We start from the raw sequence: 19,715 nt of genomic DNA, 5'->3' as shown, positions 1-19,715 counted from the left end.
TCTCAAAGTCACACGGGTAACACCTCAGATTTCTAAAATTATTAACATTTGTTATGTGTATGGGCCTGATTAATTACGGTTACGCACGCAGACGACCGATTGTTGCGTACTGCGAATACGCAGAGACCATGCTGAATAATCGCAGGAAGTGAGCGTTTGAGGGTGGTGACGGGGCGTGGTTGGAGAAATGCAGGTATGCCTGTCCGTTTGAACGTCGTTGCATGGGCGTGCCTAAATTAGCCACTGCGACGGCATACACAGCTTGAGTGCTCACTACGTGCGAGGAGGTTAGTGATTTCTGAGTAAGGTCAGACAGGTTGTAATTGTGTGTGAGGGGCCGATGGTACTAGGTGTTCTCGATATATACGTAGGACTGCAAGGTATTACGGTTGTGAGATAGCGGTAGTGGGCGTCTCTATGATGGCTGTGCGATGGCATTGCCATAGCAACCATTAGCATATTTTCACAGAGGGTCTACGTGCATAATCGCAGTTGCGATCGCAATAGCAATCCGTAGTGAATCAGGCCCTCTGTCCAAAATATACTGAGAAATAACACTGAGTACAATCAATGACGCAGGTATCCATGAAAGAGAATAGTAGATTGAACTTGAAATTAATCATACATAAAAATTAAAGCAATTACATAAATAATGTTGTTTTCTGATTTATTAGAATACTATATAGCAACATTATCTCTCAATTCCTGCATGATCCACAAATTATTCATTTTTTTTTTTTTTCAGTAATTTTTTTGTTAGATTTTCTATAATTAAGAACAACATGCCTAAATAATACTTGTATGTGTATAACTTGTCTGATCACAAAGCCACTGCAGTTAACTATTAATTTATTGTTTGGAAGTCAATCCTATACCTGTTCTATTATTGCACAACTAGCTAATTGATGTGTATTCAGGGCTGGATTAAGGATTGTGGGGGCCCCAGGGCATCTAATTTGTGGGGATCCTACCAACAAAATTATATTTTCTACTTCAGGGTCCATAGAAGGTCCACAGGAAACCTTGGGGGTATAGCTGATGACTAAGACATCCGGGCACCATGCAGGTAAACTTTTTTCTCCCAGGAAGCAACGGGGCCTCCCTCTATACCCCGACCCCGGGCCGGAGGCTCTTCAGTTTAGTTTGGTGCCCGGCCGGAGTCTGGTCGCTGTATTGCTGTGGGGACTGTTACTAACAGCCCTGAAAACTTCAAGTTTTTTCTAAGTACGGTCAGCGTGAACAGTCCAGTGGAAGTTCGCACGGCCACATCATCACCACGCTGGTGCTGAGACACCGGTACTGATCCATGCCTCTCCGCGGGCCTCAGCGGTCTTGGCTAGCAGGGACCCCGGAAGGATTCCTAGACTGCGGCTGGACGCTACGGGATGCAGGTAAGTGACACACACCGCGGTGATGGGTGCCGAAACGCAGTCTTTTACCTCCATGGACACCCTGGGGATGACAGCAAGTGTGGCCAGGCACTGAGTCCTGCGTCCACACTAAGCCACTTGGGACTGGAGTTCTGCGGAACACTCCAGCATCCCAGGGATTAAACGCTGGCCAGGGTAGGCAGCTTTCCCTGTCTAACAGCCAGCTCCTCCCCGCTGCTGAACACGCCCTTCCACTGTGGTCTGGCTTGATCTGTGACAGCTTCCTGTTTCCTGCTCCACCTCCCCATGAGTTCTTTGACGGTCATTCTCCTGGGTGTGTGTCGCTGATCTCCACAGGCAGTGCGGAGTACGGGTCCCCCTACATACCTCTCCTCTGGTTGATGGTCAGTGTATGTAGCACTTTTGTCCTACTAGATGCTAAGTCTCTGTATTTGACCTAAGGAAGTGCCATTAAGTGCAGGTATTATTGTTTTCTGCATTTGTTTGCGACTGTAGGCTAGTGCTGTCTGTCTGTTTTCTTTGCTAAAAACAATCATTCTTTTGTTGCTATACCTATTGTATACCTGTACCTATTCTGCTATTCTGGGCCATAAGCACGGGTGTGGCACAAGTCACAGCTCTATTAAGTGATCCTCTTTACTATGTCTGGCAGTGAGAGTTATATGACTAAGTTAACAGTTAACACCTATTAAACTACTCTGTAAAAAATGTACAGCGGTGTTAGGAGCAGGGGTTATGTTTCCGGAGTTACACTGCCCCGGGTCCTTCTGAGGCTTCTGCCGTTCAGCAAAAGCACTAACAACCATTGCAGGGCGTTTAGCAGGCCCTCCACAGTTCAGTTTTCAACAATAGCACATTTTGCCACTGCAAAACCTGCTGCAACCTCCTACACCTTCACAGGTGTTGCCCCCTCAGTGGGTTAATACAGTTCCTGCTATATTGCAGGGTGTGCTGAGATAAGCCAACAGGATGCACCTATCAGCAGACCAGCTAAAAGGGTCTTGCTATCGTCGCAATCTTCTGTATGGGATGATGATGTGTCATCTGATGATGTACTGGTTCTGGATGAGTCTGACTCTGAGCTACCTCCTCTGGAGGAGAGGATCAAGTCTAAAATATATATTCCAGGGCTAGTACAAGCTGTAAAAGCAGCCCTGATCATTGAGGAGGATGAGCCTCCTGCGCCTAAATTGAGGCATGCATATTTCATGGAAGAAAAGATGACTGAGGCTACATCCCCATTGTCTGACGAACTGTTGAATCACTTGCAGGTAATTTGGAAAATGCCTGGAAAAGCGGTATCAACCGCAGAAGTGTCTAGTCTCTGCTTACCCTTTTGCTGAGAATAATTTTTCCAAATGGGACACTCCACCGGTGGTGGATTCCCATGTCACGCGCTTGGTAATAAGCGCAATGCTTCCTATGCCTTCCATGTCGTCCCTGAAGGATGTTACAGATAGGAAGGTAGAGGTATGCCTAAAAGCTGTTTATTCCCTTTTGGGGGGCTGCGTGCAGATTGGCCATTTGCTGGGTGGCTCGGGCCATGGAATGTTGGGCTAATAGCCTTGAAATATCCTTAGCCTCTAATGCTACCAGGGAATAGCTGAATCTGGTGGGAAATCTCTGAGATTCGGCTACCTATATAAATGAGGCCACTTTGGATATTTACCTACTAAATGGCAGGGTTTCTACGGCGGCCATTGCGGCTTGCCATTCTGTGTGGCTCCAGTCTTGGAGAGCTGATGCGGAATCCAAGAAGGGGTTGGAATGTTTGCCTTATGACTATAAAGTCTTGTTTGGCCCTGATCTGGACAAGATTGTGAATACCTTAGCAGCAGCTAAGTCTGCTTGTCTGCCTTCTGCTCCGGCCTCTTCGGGGGTTCTCTCGGACCTAGCGGTCCCCAGGTAAGGCTAGAACTCAGTCCTTTCCCAGGCCATCCACCACCAAGAAATCTGACAGGGCTGAGAAGCAGCCCTGGAGTACCAGACGTCCGGCTGCCAAGCCTGATGATAAGCCCTCCGCTTGACGGGACGGGCCTCCTCCTGGTGTCAAACTACCACAGATTCCTGGGTGAAGGAAGTGGTCTCTCTGGGGTACACCTTCTCTTTCCACAGAAGGCCTACCCATCAATTCTTTTGCACAGGACTTCTGAAAAACTCGGACAAGGCTTTGGAGGTGCTACAATCCATGCTGCAGGCAGGGGTCATTGTACCGGTCACAAAAAGAAACAGGGTATTATTCCAGCCTTTTTCTAGTCCAGAAGCCAAACTGTTCTTACCATCCAATTCTCAATTCTGTTCTTACCATCCAATTCTCAATTCTGTTCTTACCATCCAATTCTCAATTCTCTGAACAAATTCTTCAGGGTACCCAGTTTCAGAATGAAGACCCTACGCTCAGTTATACTGGCTATGGAACCTGGGGATTTTATGGTATACCTGGATATTCAGGATGCATACCTGCATATTCCGAATGTTTCAGCTCACCAATGTTTTCTCAGGTTCGCTGTGTCATAACAACATTTCCAGTGTCAGGCTCTGCCGTTTGGCCTTGCAACTGCACCTCGGGTGTTTGCAAAGATCATGGTGGTAATGGCAGCCCATCTGCGGCTGCAGGGGATCCGCCTGTTACCATACCTGGACGACCTCTTGCTACTAGCAGGGTCCTCAGAGGTACTTCACCTTCACCTGCAGCTAACGATATTTGTGCTCCAGGAACATGGGTGATTGATAAATTGGAAAATGTCCTCACTGATTCTGGGCCTGATTCAGAGCCGGACGCTCTTTCAGAGCGCTCGCTCTGGATCAGTGCCCTCCCTCTCTTTTTTTAGAGCGGCCTCCTGGCCGCTCGCATAGCTGTGGGTTACCACCCACAGCTATAGCAAGCGGCCAAAAAGATGGTCACGATGGTCAAGACCATCGCGACCATCGGGCTTGCGACGAGACCCTTTTGGTAGGGTTTCGTTGCCGCAAACCCTGGACTGCTTTTGGCTCCCTCGTGCACATGCGCCGGCTCCCTTGTGCACATGCGCACTTGGCCAACATCGACCCGCTTGCGAGCGCTCAGCGCTCGCGAGCGGGTCTGAATCAGGCCCACTCTCCCTGCTGGATTCCCAACCGCAAAGGATTTTTCTGACAGCAGAAAAGATCTCCATTTTGAAGACGGGTTGTCCCAGATGCCTTCACAATCGCCGAGTGTCAGTCCACTCAGCAATGCAGTTACTGGGATCCATGGTGTCGACATTCGACATGGTGGAGTATGCCCAGTTTCATTCCCGGCTTCGGCAGCTATTGATCCTCCCCAAGTGGGACGGATTTCCCCATCATATATGGACTCAAATGATAGTGCTCTCTCCGGAGGTACACCTGTCGCTAACCCGGTGGTAACAGACGGCTCACCAAGGGGTGTCCCTTTTGGATCTCAAACTGATGGCCTGATTCAGACCCGCTCGTGAGCTATGCACTCGCAAGCGGGTCAATGGTGGCCCAGTGCGCATGCACACGACGGAGCCAGCTCCGTCATAGGCATTGCGCGAGACTTGGATAGCGACGGGAAATCCGTCGCTCCAGGTCTCATACCAAAGGGGGCGTGCTGTTGATGTTGAGTGACAGCACGCCCCCTTTGGTGGGCGGGCCGGGGGCGTTGCTGCCCAGACGGAGGCGTTCCCATGGGAACGCCTACTGTGTGGGGCCGGCCCCACTGACATCACAAGTGATGTCAGTGGGAGAGCTTTCGGCTCTGTTAGAGCCGAAAGCTCTCTGGGGCTTGCGGCAACGAGACCCTACCACAAGGGTCTCGTCGCAAGCCCGATGGTCAAGACCATTGCGACCATCATCATGGCCGCTCGCTATAGCTGTGGGTGGTCATCCACAGCTATGCAAGCGGCCAGGAGGCTGCTCTAAAAAACAAGAAGGCTGGCCCTGATTCAGAGCGAGCGCTCTGTCAGAGCGTCCGGCTCTGAATCAGGCCCTGAGTCCTTCTGACGACGTATGCCAGTCTTCGGGGCTGGGGCACAGTGACGGATCCACACTCCTTTCAGGGAAGGTGGACCGCAGAGGAATCTGCGCTTCCAATCAATATATTGGATCTGCAGGCAGTCTTCAGGGCTCTGCAGCAAGCCAGGCTGTTGCTTAAAGCGTCAAGGAGGAACTCTAAGTCAAGCGGCAGTGACAGAGGTGTCACACATTCTGACATGGGCGGAAGGCCATCTACCAGCCGTATCGGCGGTGTTCATTCCAGGAGTGCTGAATTGGGAAGCGGACTTCCTCAGCTGTCACGACGTGCATCCAGGGGGAATGGTCTCTTCACCAAGAAGTGTTTCAACTCCTAATGGACAGGTGGGGCCTTCCAGACATTTACCTCATGGCCTCTTGACTAAACCACAAGTTGCTTCAGTTTGGGTCCAGGACAAGAGACGCCAGTGCTCTCTTGGTGGACGTTCTGTCAGTCAAGTGGACTTTCCAGTTTTTGTACCTGTTTCCTCCAGTCTCCCTCCTTCCTTAAGTAATTCAGAAGTTCAAACAAGAGGGAGGCATGGTCCTGCTGGTGGCTCCAGCGTGGCCCCAACATCGATGGTACTCAGATCTTAGGAGTCTCTCCATCGATACTCTGTGGCTGTTGCCTCAACATCCAGACCTGTTGTCTCGGGGTCCTTGCCTCTACCCAGATCTGGGTGATCTGTCTTTGATGACGTGGCTCTTGAGACATCCCTCCTAAGATCCAAAGGTTTTTCCGGCTCTATGGTTAACACCATGCTCAGAGCACAGAAACCTGCCTCTGCCAGGATTTACCACATGGTGTGGCATACCTACTTTGAATGGTGTCATTCCAGAGGATATGACCCCCAAGTGTTTAGGATACCCAGAGTGTTGGCTTTCCTGCAAGCGGGTTTAGACCTTGGTCTCCGCCTTCCTACACTGAAGGTCCATATCTCTGCCCTTTCAGTGTGGTTCCAGCGAAGGATTGCTCCTCTTCCTGACAAATGCACTTTTCTGCTTCGTATCCATTCTCCCTTTGTGCCTCCTGTAGCGCCTTGGGATTTGGCTGTTGTCCTTAAGGCTCTCCAGAGCCCTCCATTAGAACCACTGGGCTCAGTGGATCTCAAATGGCTTACTGCCAAGACTTTTTTTCTTCTGGCCATTGCTTCCGCCAGAAGAGTTTCTGATTTAGGGGCTCTCTCTTGTCATTCCCCATTTCTAGTTTTTCATAGGGACAGGTCAGTGCTTCAAACTCGCCCTGGGTTCCTTCCTAAGGTGGTCTCTAGTTTCCACATTAATGAAGAAATTGTTGTGCCGGCCTTTAGTTCCTCAGACCTCTCGGCAGGGGAGGCCTCATTGGATGTGGTTCGTGCCCTCAGGATTTATGTGGATCGTACCAGTTCTCTTCAGAAATCGGATTCCTTGTTTGTTCTTTATGGTTTCCACAAGAGAGGATGGCCAGCCAATAAACAAACTTTGGCTAGATGGCTTCGCATGACTATCTCTGAGGCTTACATTCATGAAGGCCTTCCAGTCCCGCCCTCTGTTACTGCTCATTCTACTCGGTCTGTGCCTCGGATGTACAGCTTTGTAAGGTGGCCACGTGGCCTTCTATCCAGACCTTTTTGAGGTATTATACCTTTGATACCTTTGCCACTCAGGATGCTTCCTTCGGGCGGCGGATTCTCCTTTCTGCACAGAAGTGTCCCCGCCCTTGAGGGTACTGCTTTGGTAATCCCCAAGGTTTCCTGTGGACCTTCTATGGACCCTGAAGTAGAAAATTAGAGATATGGTAAGAACTTACACTTCTCTTTTTCTACGAGGTCCACAGGGCGCCCGCCCCGGACACACCTGTGCTTAAGATGGGCTTCGCTCTGGTCACCAGTTTTCTGTCTCCTTCGGTGTGAGAATGTGTTTCTAGTGTGTTCCAGACCTCCTTCTCTTTCTTTTATCCTCCTCCGGCCTTTGGCTTGCTACGTAACTGAGGAGCCTCCGGCCTGGGGGCGGGGTATAGAGGGAGGCCCCGTTGCATCCTGGGAGAAAAAATTTAACTGCATGGTGCCCGGATGTCTTTGTCATCACCTGTACCTCCAAAGTTTCCTGTGGACCCTATGGACCTCGTAGAAAAAGAGATAACAAGGGTAAGTTCTTTTAATATCTCTACTTATGCGACACAATGTCCTCCAATAAAAGGGTACCACTGATTAGAAAATAGACACCGCGCTTCCAGCGCTAATAGACAAACAATGCTTTTAACCACAAAGTTATGTAGTAACTCTCAATCAGTATTCTCCACCATAAGGATCATAGCTCTTACATAATTCCTCCTCATTGTCATATCATCATAGATCAATGAAAAAAAATTAGAGGGAGAAGGATGTACATAGTGAAGTACAATTTAATACAATACAAAAGCAAATTAAAACATATAGCAGCAAATGGTACAAGTATCCCCCAATAACTGGATGACAACAATAACCGGTTGGTTGAAATGAGCTGACAAAGGTCAGTTTTTAATCACGTGTGGATAACATATCCCAGCATCTATCCCCGGTAGTAATCTGGATACATATTTTCCGTCCTCCACAGCTTGCGGTTTGTGTCGTAAATGGGGTCCCCCTTCCGGCACCATCGCGTTTCAACTCTTTTCAACCGGACGGTAATTGTTGTTAACCAGCCTGTAATTGTTTAGAAATAAAGTTATTCTGTATGTTCACTCTATTACAGAAAACTGAAGCCCGTCTCACATCTTTAAGCCCATGTTTAAATTGGATATAGGTTAAAAAAGAAGAGACCTCTGTAATTTGAGCAGCTGTGACATCACTGGACCCACACTGGTGTATGAATGCACACACAGTATTTCAGCAGAGCAAATCTGCATGCCTCTCTGGCATTCTTTTTGTGCTCAGGGGCATGAGTGAACTCATGATAGACTTATTTAGTGAATTATAAATATTTAATTATATAGTTTAGTTTTGTAATGCACAGCTATTGATATGTATTTATGTTAAACATTGACTATACTTATTATTTCATACCTGAATGTTACAGTTTTAGTAAATGCACTCATATGTTTATGCTCAGATAATAAAACACTGTTTTTACCATCATGATATTCCTGGACATCACCACTATTATTTGATTTAACAGAGGACAAGGCAATTACCCATATCATGACAGACAATACAATGACAATGAATATGTGGAATATCCAGAGACTATTTACCGTGATTTCCATGAGGAAGACAGAAACTATAAGGAATACAGAGGACATGAAGAGCCTACTTATCAAAGGGGTGGCCGTCATAACAGTGGCAATAACAAATTTTCAGGTTACCGTGGAGGCTATCAAGAGGGCCGTGGAGAGCCTTCACATTATCACAACAAGCCCTCAAAACCCCACTACAAGAAATATGATTGCAAACCTGCCAAGATCCACAAAAAAGAAAATGAAGTTCAAGTAACAACCACTACACCAAAAGCTTTGCAAACAGGTGCGTACAAACATAAGCAGGAAATAATATAGCAAGTCAATAAAGCACGCAAACACAGATGTGTTTGGACTCATCTAGCTTTAATTCCCCCATGCAGCGCGATATGCTTGGAGTGAGTGAGCCGACAGGTCCTGTGCAACTCTGCTAGTGCCGGGTGTTTTTTTTTCCCCAAAATGCATCTAAGTCGCAATGCAACTAGGGAGCACCAGAAAATTGTGCTGATTAATTTGATATGCAACACTTGTATATCTGTGTGCAACTGAGAATGTAAGTGGTACTTGGTGTAGAAAATATCTGCAGCCACTGCATCATAGCACTTTGCATGCTGATTGAGAGCCTAAAGCTGGCCACACATCTAAAGATTATCTGTCCAACCAGCCAACTAGTTGATTGGTTGGAATGAAAATCTGGTAAGGTATGAAAGCAAATGACAATCAGCAATTTGCTCCCAAACGCTGGAAAATGGACAAAAGCTGTTGTTTGAACAAATTGTTTAGATCAAACATTTAACAAACTTGTATGACGACCATTTTCATCTGTTTTCTGGCATTTAGGAGCAAATTGCTGATCATCATTTACGCCCATACGTTACCAGATTTTCATTCCAACCAATCAACTAGTTGGCTGGTTGGACAGATAATCTTTAGATGTGTGGCCAGCTTTAGGGATCTATTTACTAAGCCTTGCATGGAGATAAAGTGAACAGAGATTGAGTACCAGCTAATCAGTTCCTGCCATGTCACAGGCTATGTTTGATAAATGACAGTTAGGAGCTGATTGGCTGGTACTTTATCTCCGTTCACTTTATCTCCATCCAAAGCTTAGTAAATAGACCCCTAAGTTGCACACAGATATACAAGGGACGCCCGGCTCTAGCAGAGTCTCACGGGACCAGACGCGACAAGAGGGACTGTTTGATGCAACTGCAGCAAAGAGGAGTGAGAACACATCTGTAGGTACAACTCATTCATTTTCTATGACAGGATCAGAATTGTACATTTCCTGTTAATATATCAACCAAAATGCATTTATACTAATCTATACTGTTATAGTGAAAAAGGTTCCTTCTAGAAAATCCCTGCCTGGCCATATATAGATTTATGCTTTCAGATATAGACTGAACATCTTTGGCATTTATTTGGACACAGAATAAGTACTTACTATAAGTACTATTGCCATCCTCTACCACAAAGTCCCATCCAGATATACCCCTCGCTCTTGCAGTCTGGGACCAAGCTGGCAGGATTTTCACTCTCTTCCCCGACCCTTATCCATTTATTCCCATTTTTGTCAATCCAACTTTCACACCTGGACTAGACTTCTTCTCATTTTCTGTGGTTGGTTGGTGGGATTAGGGGGAACTTTCAAAATAGTGTAGAAGTTACTCATAGCAACCAATCAGCTTCTACACTATCACTTTATAGAACGTAGGGTCTGATTCAGTGTTATAAGCAAACTTGATGGTTTACGTACATCTCCCCGATGATGGCCGATCGGTGCATGCTCAGGATCTGTAATGTGCATGTGCCGATCAGTGTCTGCGAGATCGTTCATAGTGCCCCCTAAGCCGCAGCATGATTGACATGGTGTGGTCATTTGGGGGCAGCAATAGTAACCGTTTTACAAAACGGGGGCATGTCACCCCCCCATTTTGTTGGTGTGTCGAGGCCAGGGTCTGCATCTTCCGTTGCATATTTCCTGACCCCGACAGAGGAGCTCCAGTGGCCATTCTGAGTAAGCTTAGGCTTACACATGTGGCTGATGGCTGCCCGATGGTGATCCAGTGCTGTGTCTTTGAATGCAGCACTCATATCTGCAATTAGGGAATGGGTGTTAGTATTTATTTATTTTTTGCATCGCTGCTCCAAAGATGTAGCAGTGATGCAAATAGTGTGCAACTTAATAAATGCTAGCTAGAAGCTGATCCGTTTCTATTGGCAACTTCTTCCCTTGTTCACTTCTCCACTACTTAACAGATTTATCCCCTTCGCTACAGAGGACGAGTGGATATACAGTTAGACAGCACAGGACAAGCCAAACTTGTCCCATGCAGTGTGGGGGGAAAAAATTAATGAGAAATTGTCGGGGGAGTGACTTTAAGTCCTTCCATCTCCACAAATCCACCAACTATAATGGTGGGGGCACACTCCTTTTGAAAGAGTGTGCCCCCCATAGAGATTATTGCCTGGAGATCACCAGGCATTATCCCTGCACTACGGAAAAGTCACTGCGTCCAGGGATGTGGGAATGTCCCCATCCCCCAACCTGGCATCCATAAAATCAGCGGCACCCATTTTAGATCTCTTTAAAACATATGGGACCCCTTAGTACTTATTACCTTAGTACTGTGATCACTGAACAATGTTACCCTGCACTACGTATAACGTATGTTTTCCGTATATGGTGCGAGGGCAATATGTGCCCTCTCATACTATAATGAAACCGCCAATTTTGTGGGCATCCATATTTGAAAGAGAGGAGTCTGCTCATTCAAATTAATGCCCACTTAGCAGCTATTGTCTGGTGATCACCAGACAATATCACCCAGCGCAAAGGGAGAAAACTTTTTTTTTCCATGGATGGGATGGGGGCACATTGTGCCCACCATCTCTTCCATACTGACCCGCACATACATGGGACCAACCTGTCTTGAAAGAGGGGAGTCAAACAATGTAATAATTGTTTTCTGATGATCACCAGGCAATAACTGATACCATACACAAAATAGATGTTTCCATATTTCCCCCATCTTGTGTCAAATAAAAAAGTGATCCCTATTATCATATAGTTTAGAACCTGATAGCCTTGTTTGGTTACAATATTATTTCTACACATATGAAGTGAAAGTTAAAAAAAAAATACATTTTCTTTCCAATTGAAGTTTTTGTTTTTTTATTAAAGCCTACACATAGGGGTTTATTTACTTAAGTGCAGACTTTTTAAAGTGAAGTTGTTGCCCATATCAACCAAACAGATTATAGCTTTTATCTTCTAGAAGGTGCTAGATAAATGATAAGTAGAATCTGATTGGTTGCTATGGGCAAAAACTCAAATTCTATAAACCTGCAATAGTAAATCTACCCACTAGAATCCAGCTTTTTACAGTTTTGGAAAGGTGGATAATTGTTGAAACAGAAACCACAAGTATTTCTTTGTAGTTTATATAAGGCAAAAAAAGTAATGTTTGCTTTTGGTTCCCTATCTTCAATACACTGTTTTTGTAGATCTGAGTTAAAATTTTTGACATCTTAGAATGCATTAAAAAAAAAGTAATGTTTTCTAAAAATATAAAGTCTACTGAAAAACAAAGAAGGTATAATTTGTGTAGGGATGTCATAAAAAAATAAGGAATATTGATCTCTCAGATTTGTTTAAATGTTTTTATTTTTTTCTGTCAATATCTGCAAATCAGGATTTGTTTTATAACCCAAGGTTCCCATCTGGCAGTTTGAGTCTATACTACTTTTGAGTCCCTAACTGTCACTTTACAGGCTGTGTTTGTTTGAAAAATGACAGGAGCTGATTGGTTGGTACTTTTTCTCCATCCACTTTCTCACTCCAAGGCTTAGTATATAGAGCCCCAAGTCTCCTACTCCACTCCTTTTATTTGCTATGGTGCATAAAACATAGTACATCTACCAACGGGACTATGTAACCTCTGTTATAAACAACTCCACAAAATCAGTAAAAATGTTGGAATTCTGGACAGTCCATAATATTCAGTGGCGTACTCCTATTTTTCTTTCTTTTTTTTTTTTAAACTCCCCCTGAGACCCCCCCGACCTCTTCCATCCAGCCCCCATTTTCTGTATTTCTTCCACATCTACTTTCCACATTTATATTTAAATCCATTTGGTAGACAATATAATTAAGACTGGTCTAATTGTTGACTTGTATTGCTTGTTACGGACTTGATATGTTGTCATTTTTTGCACATTACTGCTTATTACGGTAAGGAAGTTTTGCTTATTTCTTCTTCAGGGACCATAGGGTCCACAGAATCTACCTTGGGGATATGTAGTGGAACGATCCATTGCACCAAACAGCACTAGCTTTGTAGCTCCTAGCATGCATCTGTCCTCCTCCCTGTATACCCAGCCACAGGCATTCAGTTTTTTTGTTTGGTGCGCGGCAAGTATCCAGGCTTTTTTATTTTATGATTTACTTAGTTTTTTAAACTACCGAGTTTAGCAGTACCAGGCGCCGGTAAAGGTACTGCGACACCTACTACCTCCGCCGGGGCCGAAACACCAGTACCGCTATATGACCATAGGTTCTCGGCGGGCCTCAGCGTGGCTGAGCTAGCACCTGTGCTGAGGTCCGGACTGCAGATCTGGCACGGAGATGACAGGTAAGTGTGCGGCAGCCCTAGCATCCGGTGTAGGGGGATGTAGTCAGAAGCCGATGGTCTAAATGCCGACTGCCAGCATCCCGACTGTCGGCATCCCGACTGTCAAATCCTGGCAAGGTACTAAAGACAGGCGTCGACGCCTGTAATTAGACCTACACTGGAAGTCCGACGCCCGGCATACCGAACGTGGGTAAGCCAGGGGCGGGCAGCTGCGGGGGGGGGGGGGGTGGTGTTAGATTTTAGGGCTCCCGGGGGGAATTGGGGTTAGGCACCCCACCCCGGGAGGGTTAGGTTTAGGCTAGGGGAAGGGGGTGTTAGGGTTAGCCACCCCCCCCTGGAGACTTAGGTTTAGGCTGCGGGGAAGGGGGGGGTTGGGTTTAGGCACTTGGGGGGGAGGTTAGGGTTAGGCACCGCTAAGGGAGGGTTAGGGTAGGGAGTAGGGTAGGCAGTACTTAACTTATTTAGCTTTCGGGATCTTCAGCTCTACCGGGCTTCCGCTGTCGGGATTTGAACCGCCGGCTATGCGGCCGGCAATAATACCTACTGCACCTGGTGTAGGAGACTCATCGGGAGCAGCTGTGGATGAAGGCCTCGTGTGACGTGTCCTCACTAAGGCGGCCGGGCCCTTATTGTTTGTCGCCGGGAATGGGTAGTAGACTCATAAGAGCTCACTAGTTAGCGTCTACTACTATGAGGCCAGCGTACCCATGCCGTCAAAATTGCAGCTTAGAGGAGGTAAGGCGCTCCTCCCCCAAACCAAATGCAACTTCCGGTACAGAGGGGGTCATTCAGACCCGCTCGCAAGCGGGTCGATGGTGCCCTACTGCGCATGCACGACGGAGGGAGCTCCGTTGTGCGCATGCGCTAGACCCGGCTAGCGACTGGGTAGCCGTCGCTCCGGGTCTCGCAACAAAGGGGGCGTGCTGTTGATGTTGATTGACAGCACGCCCCCTTTTGGTGGGCGTGCCGGGGGCGTGGCTGCCAGACCGAGGTGTTCCCATGGGAACGCCTACCGTCTGAAGCCGGCCTCACTGACATCAGTAGAGCCAAACTCACTCCAGGGCTTGCGGCAGCGAGACCCTACCGCAGGGTCTCCGTCGCAAGCCCGATGGTCGCGATGGTCTTGACATCATGGACGCTCACCCACAGCTATGCGAGCGTCCAAGAGGCCGCTCCATTTTCATGTAGGAGGGCCCTGATTCAGAGTTCAAGTGACTGGTTTGCTATATTTGACCACCTCGTGGTGAGACGTGTGCAGATTGCGTTTGTGTGTGTGTACTGCTGTAGCGGTTGGTCTGTCTCCCTGTATACCTCTCCCTTGGGCTTGGTATATAGCAATCTATATCCTACCATTACTCCTCCGGGGCTGGCTAGTTGATTCAGAGTACCATTTGCAATAGCAATTGTGTGTATTTATGCATTGTATGTGACTTTAATGCTAGCTGCTGTATTGTACTGCCATTTATGCTAAACTGTCAGTTAAACCTATCACTGTGTTTCTCCTCATCCGTCTGAAAATGTGTGTGGGGGTGTTTCATTCATAAGGGAGCCACATTGCATTTACGCTGTACACCTTATACCATTTAAACATTTGTCATGTCTAAAGGTGTAGGTGAGAAGGATGATATGCCAGTGCTCAGATCATGTGTATCTTGTTTGGCAGGCCTATCTGAGCAGAATGTTAACCTGGATGGATTGTGTAGCCTCTGTTATCAGCTACCTGTTCAAGCCAGTACATCTAGAGCTCCAGCGCTAGAACCACCCAGGTGGTATCAGGTTTTGTCGCACTTAGTGGACAAAGTTGCAGAAGCGCGGGCTCCGGCTGCAGTTTTTCCCCATGCTATGGGGTATTTACAGCAGTTGCATCCTTCTATATATATGCCCCCCATGAATCCCTGTTGGGTTGATTCAACTGCTCACTCTAGTCAGAGTATGCTGCCGTCTATAGCTCCTCAGCAGCCAGAAAGACAAGTGGCGGCAAAGCAGAGGCATAAGAGAGGTTCCTATCAGTTGCCTTATGATGACCTGATACTCAGAGTTCTGGGTCTTACTCAGTGGAAGAAGACCATCAGTCTCTTGTGGACGTCCCATCTCTGGTGAGAGTGGTTAGTTCTGTCCTCAGTATAGAGGAAGAGGAGGTCCCACCGACAACCAAGGTGGTCTTTAGGCGTCAGAAGGTGGCTAAAGATTATTTTCCTCAGTCTGAGCAACGGACGAATCTTATGTCTGAGGCATGGAGTACTCCTGGGAAGCATTTTCATGCTACAAGGAATATAACCTCTCGATACCCATTTGCACTTGGTGAGTGTAACAAATAGGGTTATTATTCAAATTTATTTTTGATTCAAAAATAAATTTGCTATCACCCTATCCTGAATCTGAAGTCTCTCAACAGGTTCATCTATGCGCCAAAATTCAATTATGCTGGCGATGGAGCTTGGAGATTTCTTGGTCTCCCTAGATATCCAGGATGCTTATCTGCGTATGCCGATTGCTCAATCCCACCAAAGATTTTTGATATTGGTGGTAGATCAGCAACATTACCAATTTCAGGCTCTACCCTTCGGGCTGGCCACAGCTCCTCGGGTATTTACCAAGATAATGGCAGTCCTATTTGGACGACCTCCTGATGGTAGCACAATCTCAGGAGATGTTACAATGTCATCCCCAGATGACCGTTGTCTGCCTACAAGAGCACGGCTGGATAATAAATTGGAAAAAGTCCTCTCTTTCTCCATCCCAGCAGATGGTGCACTTGGGGGTGCTGCTGGTCTCTCTGGGTCAGAGGATTCTTCAACAAGAAGACAAGATTGTGGCACTACAGTCTCATGTGCACAGTCTTCTCTGCAAGCAAAGAGTGTCAGTACACTTGGCGATGAAGGTACTGGGCTCCATGGTATCGACATTCGATATGGTGGCTTATGCCCAGTTCCACCCCAGGTCACTACAGAATTGATTCTGGATAATTGGGATGGTCAGTATCATTGGATCAAGTCTCAGATGATCCGCATCTCACCAGAGGTTCGGCTCTACCTCGCTTGGTGGCTGGAGACGACTCATTTAAACAAGGTTCGTCCATTATGGGTCCCGGATTGGGTACTTCTCACCACAGATGCAAGTATGCGAGGATTGGGAGTAGTGACAGGCCTTTACACCTTTCAGGGAAGGTGGACGGCTCAGGAAAGTCTCCTACCAATAAATATCTTGGAGCTTCGTGCAGTGCACAGAGGACTCATACTGGAGCAGAACCTCCTACAAGGCAGGCCTGTCCAGATTCAGTCCGACAACGCGTCAGTAGTGGCCTACCTCAAACATCAGGGAGGCACACAAAGTCTGGCAGCCATGAAGGAAGTGGCGGCAGTTCTGCTGTGGGCAGAATGCCATCTTCCGGCAATCTCTGCAATATTCACCCCAGGTGTTCTCAACTGGGAAGCGGACTTCCTAAGTCGCCAGGACATGCATACCAGAGAATGGGCACTTCATCCGGATGTCTTTCAACTCCTGGTGGACTAGTGGGGAGCACTGGATCTAGACCTCATGGCATCACAATCACAAAGTCCCCAGGTACGGGTCCAGAACAAGGGACACCTCAGCCACCTTCGTGAACACTCTGGCGGTGAGATGGGACTTCAGGTTGGCATACCTGTTTCCTCCAATCTCACTCCTCCCAAGGGTCATCAGAAAGTTCAAGCAGGAAGGCGGCAGGATAATACTAATAGCCCCTGCCTGGCCCAGGAGGCATTGGTTCTCCGACCTGACTTGTCTATACATAGAGAGTCCACTTCCACTGCCTCTACGGCCGGATCTGCTGGTGCAGGGTCCCTGCCTATATCAGGATTTACCTTGATGGCATGGCTATTGAGTCTGCCACCCTCAAGGCCAAAGGTTTTTCGGCCTCGGTGATTCAGACGATGCTAAGGGCAAGGAAGCCTGCTGCCATCCGCATCTATCACAGAATTTGGCATTCATTTTTTTCTTTGGTGTGCTCACAGAAAATATGTCCCTAAGATTTTCAAGGTTGCAAGAATACCTGCTTTTCTTCAGGCAGGATTAGACTTAGGTCTAATCTTAGATTTCTGCTTTTTCAGTTTTGTTCCAATACAGAATTGTCCCTTTGCCGGATGTTAGAACATTCTTGCAGGGGGTTCTCCGGCTACAACCTCCATTTGTCCCTCCGGTGGCTCTGTGGGATTTGACTTTGGTTCTTAGGGTGTTGCAGATTGCTGCCCTGAACCTTTTGGATATGGTGGACTTTAGATGGTTGACAGCGAAGGTACTTTTTCTCCTCACTTATCGCCTCGGCTAATAGAGTTTCTGACTTGGCAGCTCTGTCATGTCGCTCTACATATTTAATTTTCCATCAAAATAGAGCTGTCCTCTGCACTAAGGCGGGTTACCTTCCAAAGATGGTTTCCCATTTCCATATGAATGAGGAGATTGTAGTTCCGGCCTTTCAGTCTTTAGACCTGTCTACCAGCAAAGCTTCCTTGGATATGGCTCGAACCCTTCGTATATACGTGGATCATACCAGCTCCATCAGGAAATCAGATTCGCTCTTTGTGTTATATGGGTTTCACAAACTAGACTGGCCAGCAAACAAACAGACTTTGGCTCGCTGGCTGCGTATGACTATATCTCAGGTCTATACACAGGCTGGTCTCCCTGTCCCAAACAAGGTGACAACACATTCTACTCAGTCTGTGGGACCATTATGGGCAGTTAGACATGGCACCACAGCTGAAAAGCTATGCAAGGCAGCCACTTGGTCTTCCGTCAATACTTTTATCAAATTCTATGCATTTGATACTTTTGCCTCCCAGGATGCTTCCTTTGGGCGGCGAATTCTCCTCTCTGCACAGGAGCGTCCCCACCCTTAAGGGAACTGCTTTAGGATGTCTCCAAGGTAGATTATGTGGCCCCTTTGGACCCTGAAGAACAAAACCAGAGTTATGGTATAACATACCTTAGATAACTCCTTTTCTTCGAGGTCCATAGGGTTCACAGAGCACTCTCCCTGGCGTACCTGGCCTCAGTTGGGATCTGTTTTTTGCTTTTTTCATATAACTGATTCCCTCTTCGTATGTGGAGTGTGTCTTGAGTGCGATGTACTTCCTTCTCCACTTTCCATCTCTTGTTATCAAACTGAATGCCTGTTGCTGGGGGTGGGATATATAGGGAGGAGGACCGATGCATGCTGGGAGCTACAAAGCTAGAGCTGTTTGGTGCAATGGATCCGTTCCACTACATATCCCCAAGGTAGATCTGTGGACCCTATGGACCTCAAAGAAAAGGAGTCATCTAAGGTACCTTATACCATAACTCTGATTTTTTTTTTTTCTGCACACTTCTATGAGGCACAAGGAAAAAAAATGACCAAAGATTCTTGATTACAACTGTTCCAGAGTCACTCTGTGGCACAATAAAGAGAATTGAATCGTCCCCAAAGGTTGTTGCACTAGTCAAATAATAAATCTTTTCAGTTATGTATGATCACAAAATGAGGGAATGTATCATAATATATTTCTGTACTACATTGTGAATAAATGTGTTCTCGCCTCCTCTCGTTAGTTAGATAAGACTTTCTAGTAGGTGATACATGTGTTAGAAATTAGAATAGGTGGCAACTATTATTATTTGTGGTTTAATTTGAGTGAACTATCTGAAAAGTACCTGATTCCTTCATACTATTGTACATCCATCCCTTTTAATATGGTTAGAAGATATACTTTGCATTAAGATTATACATAGTTTACATTATGCTATTGCACACATCTCAATACCTCATAGATCAAGCACTACATAATCTAAATTATTTATACTTATTTGTTTTATTTGCAGCCCCCTGTCACTGTATGTGGCAGTTGGGAGTACCCTAGCTATTAATACACCACCTGCTTTACGCTTTCATCTGGTTGACCAGAGGGATTCCACTCATGTGGAACATACATCAACTTTCATACATGGACAAAAAGTGGTATGGTGTGGTGCAGTGGCTTTTAGCCAAATCTCACCCTTTTTAAGTTGCATTTATTTATAAAAAGGATTTTTGAATTTGACACAGCACACAATAAACATATACATATCAAATATGGCAGTAAAATAAGGTCACCGCATTTAATTCAGAGTACTGACACATTAATGTAGGGAAGTAGATAAAAGTAACAATTCGTACTCTTTGAAGGCTAAACACAGGACAGGTATAAGTGACCTGATGGCAGGCACAATAGTATACATTGATCAGCCATAACATTAAAACTTCCTGCCTAATATTGTGTAGGTCTCCCCTGATATACCAAAACAGGTTTGACCAGTTGAGGCATGGACTCCACAAGACCACTGAAGATGTCTTGTGGTATCTGGCATTAAGATGTTAGTAGCAGATCCTTTTAAGTCCTGTAAGTTGTGAGGTGGGACCTACATGGCTCGGACTTGTTTTTTTCAGCACATCCCACAGATGCTCGATCGGATTGAGATCTGGGGAATTCGGAGGCCAAGTCAACA

The 19,715-nt window shown here is 46.4% G+C and overlaps 1 protein-coding gene across 3 annotated transcripts in view; it reads left to right on the top strand.

Moving 5' to 3' along the window:
• The window catches only part of LOC148516741 (uncharacterized), a 146,218-nt gene that overhangs the window by 74,217 nt on the left and 52,286 nt on the right, over positions 1-19,715 (top strand). For all 3 annotated transcript variants that reach the window (XM_088479607.1, XM_088479606.1, XM_088479608.1), the window contains exon 4: positions 8,520-8,863. In XM_088479607.1, the coding sequence (XP_088335733.1) occupies positions 8,520-8,863 (344 nt within the window). The remainder of the gene's footprint in view (positions 1-8,519; positions 8,864-19,715) is intronic.

The sequence above is a fragment of the Taudactylus pleione genome, unplaced genomic scaffold, assembly GCF_031769625.1.
Source record: "Taudactylus pleione unplaced genomic scaffold, aTauple2 ptg000242l, whole genome shotgun sequence".
Lineage (NCBI taxonomy): Eukaryota > Metazoa > Chordata > Amphibia > Anura > Myobatrachidae > Taudactylus > Taudactylus pleione.
Note: the sequence above shows the minus strand (reverse complement) of the source record. Positions and strands in the feature narration are given on the sequence as shown.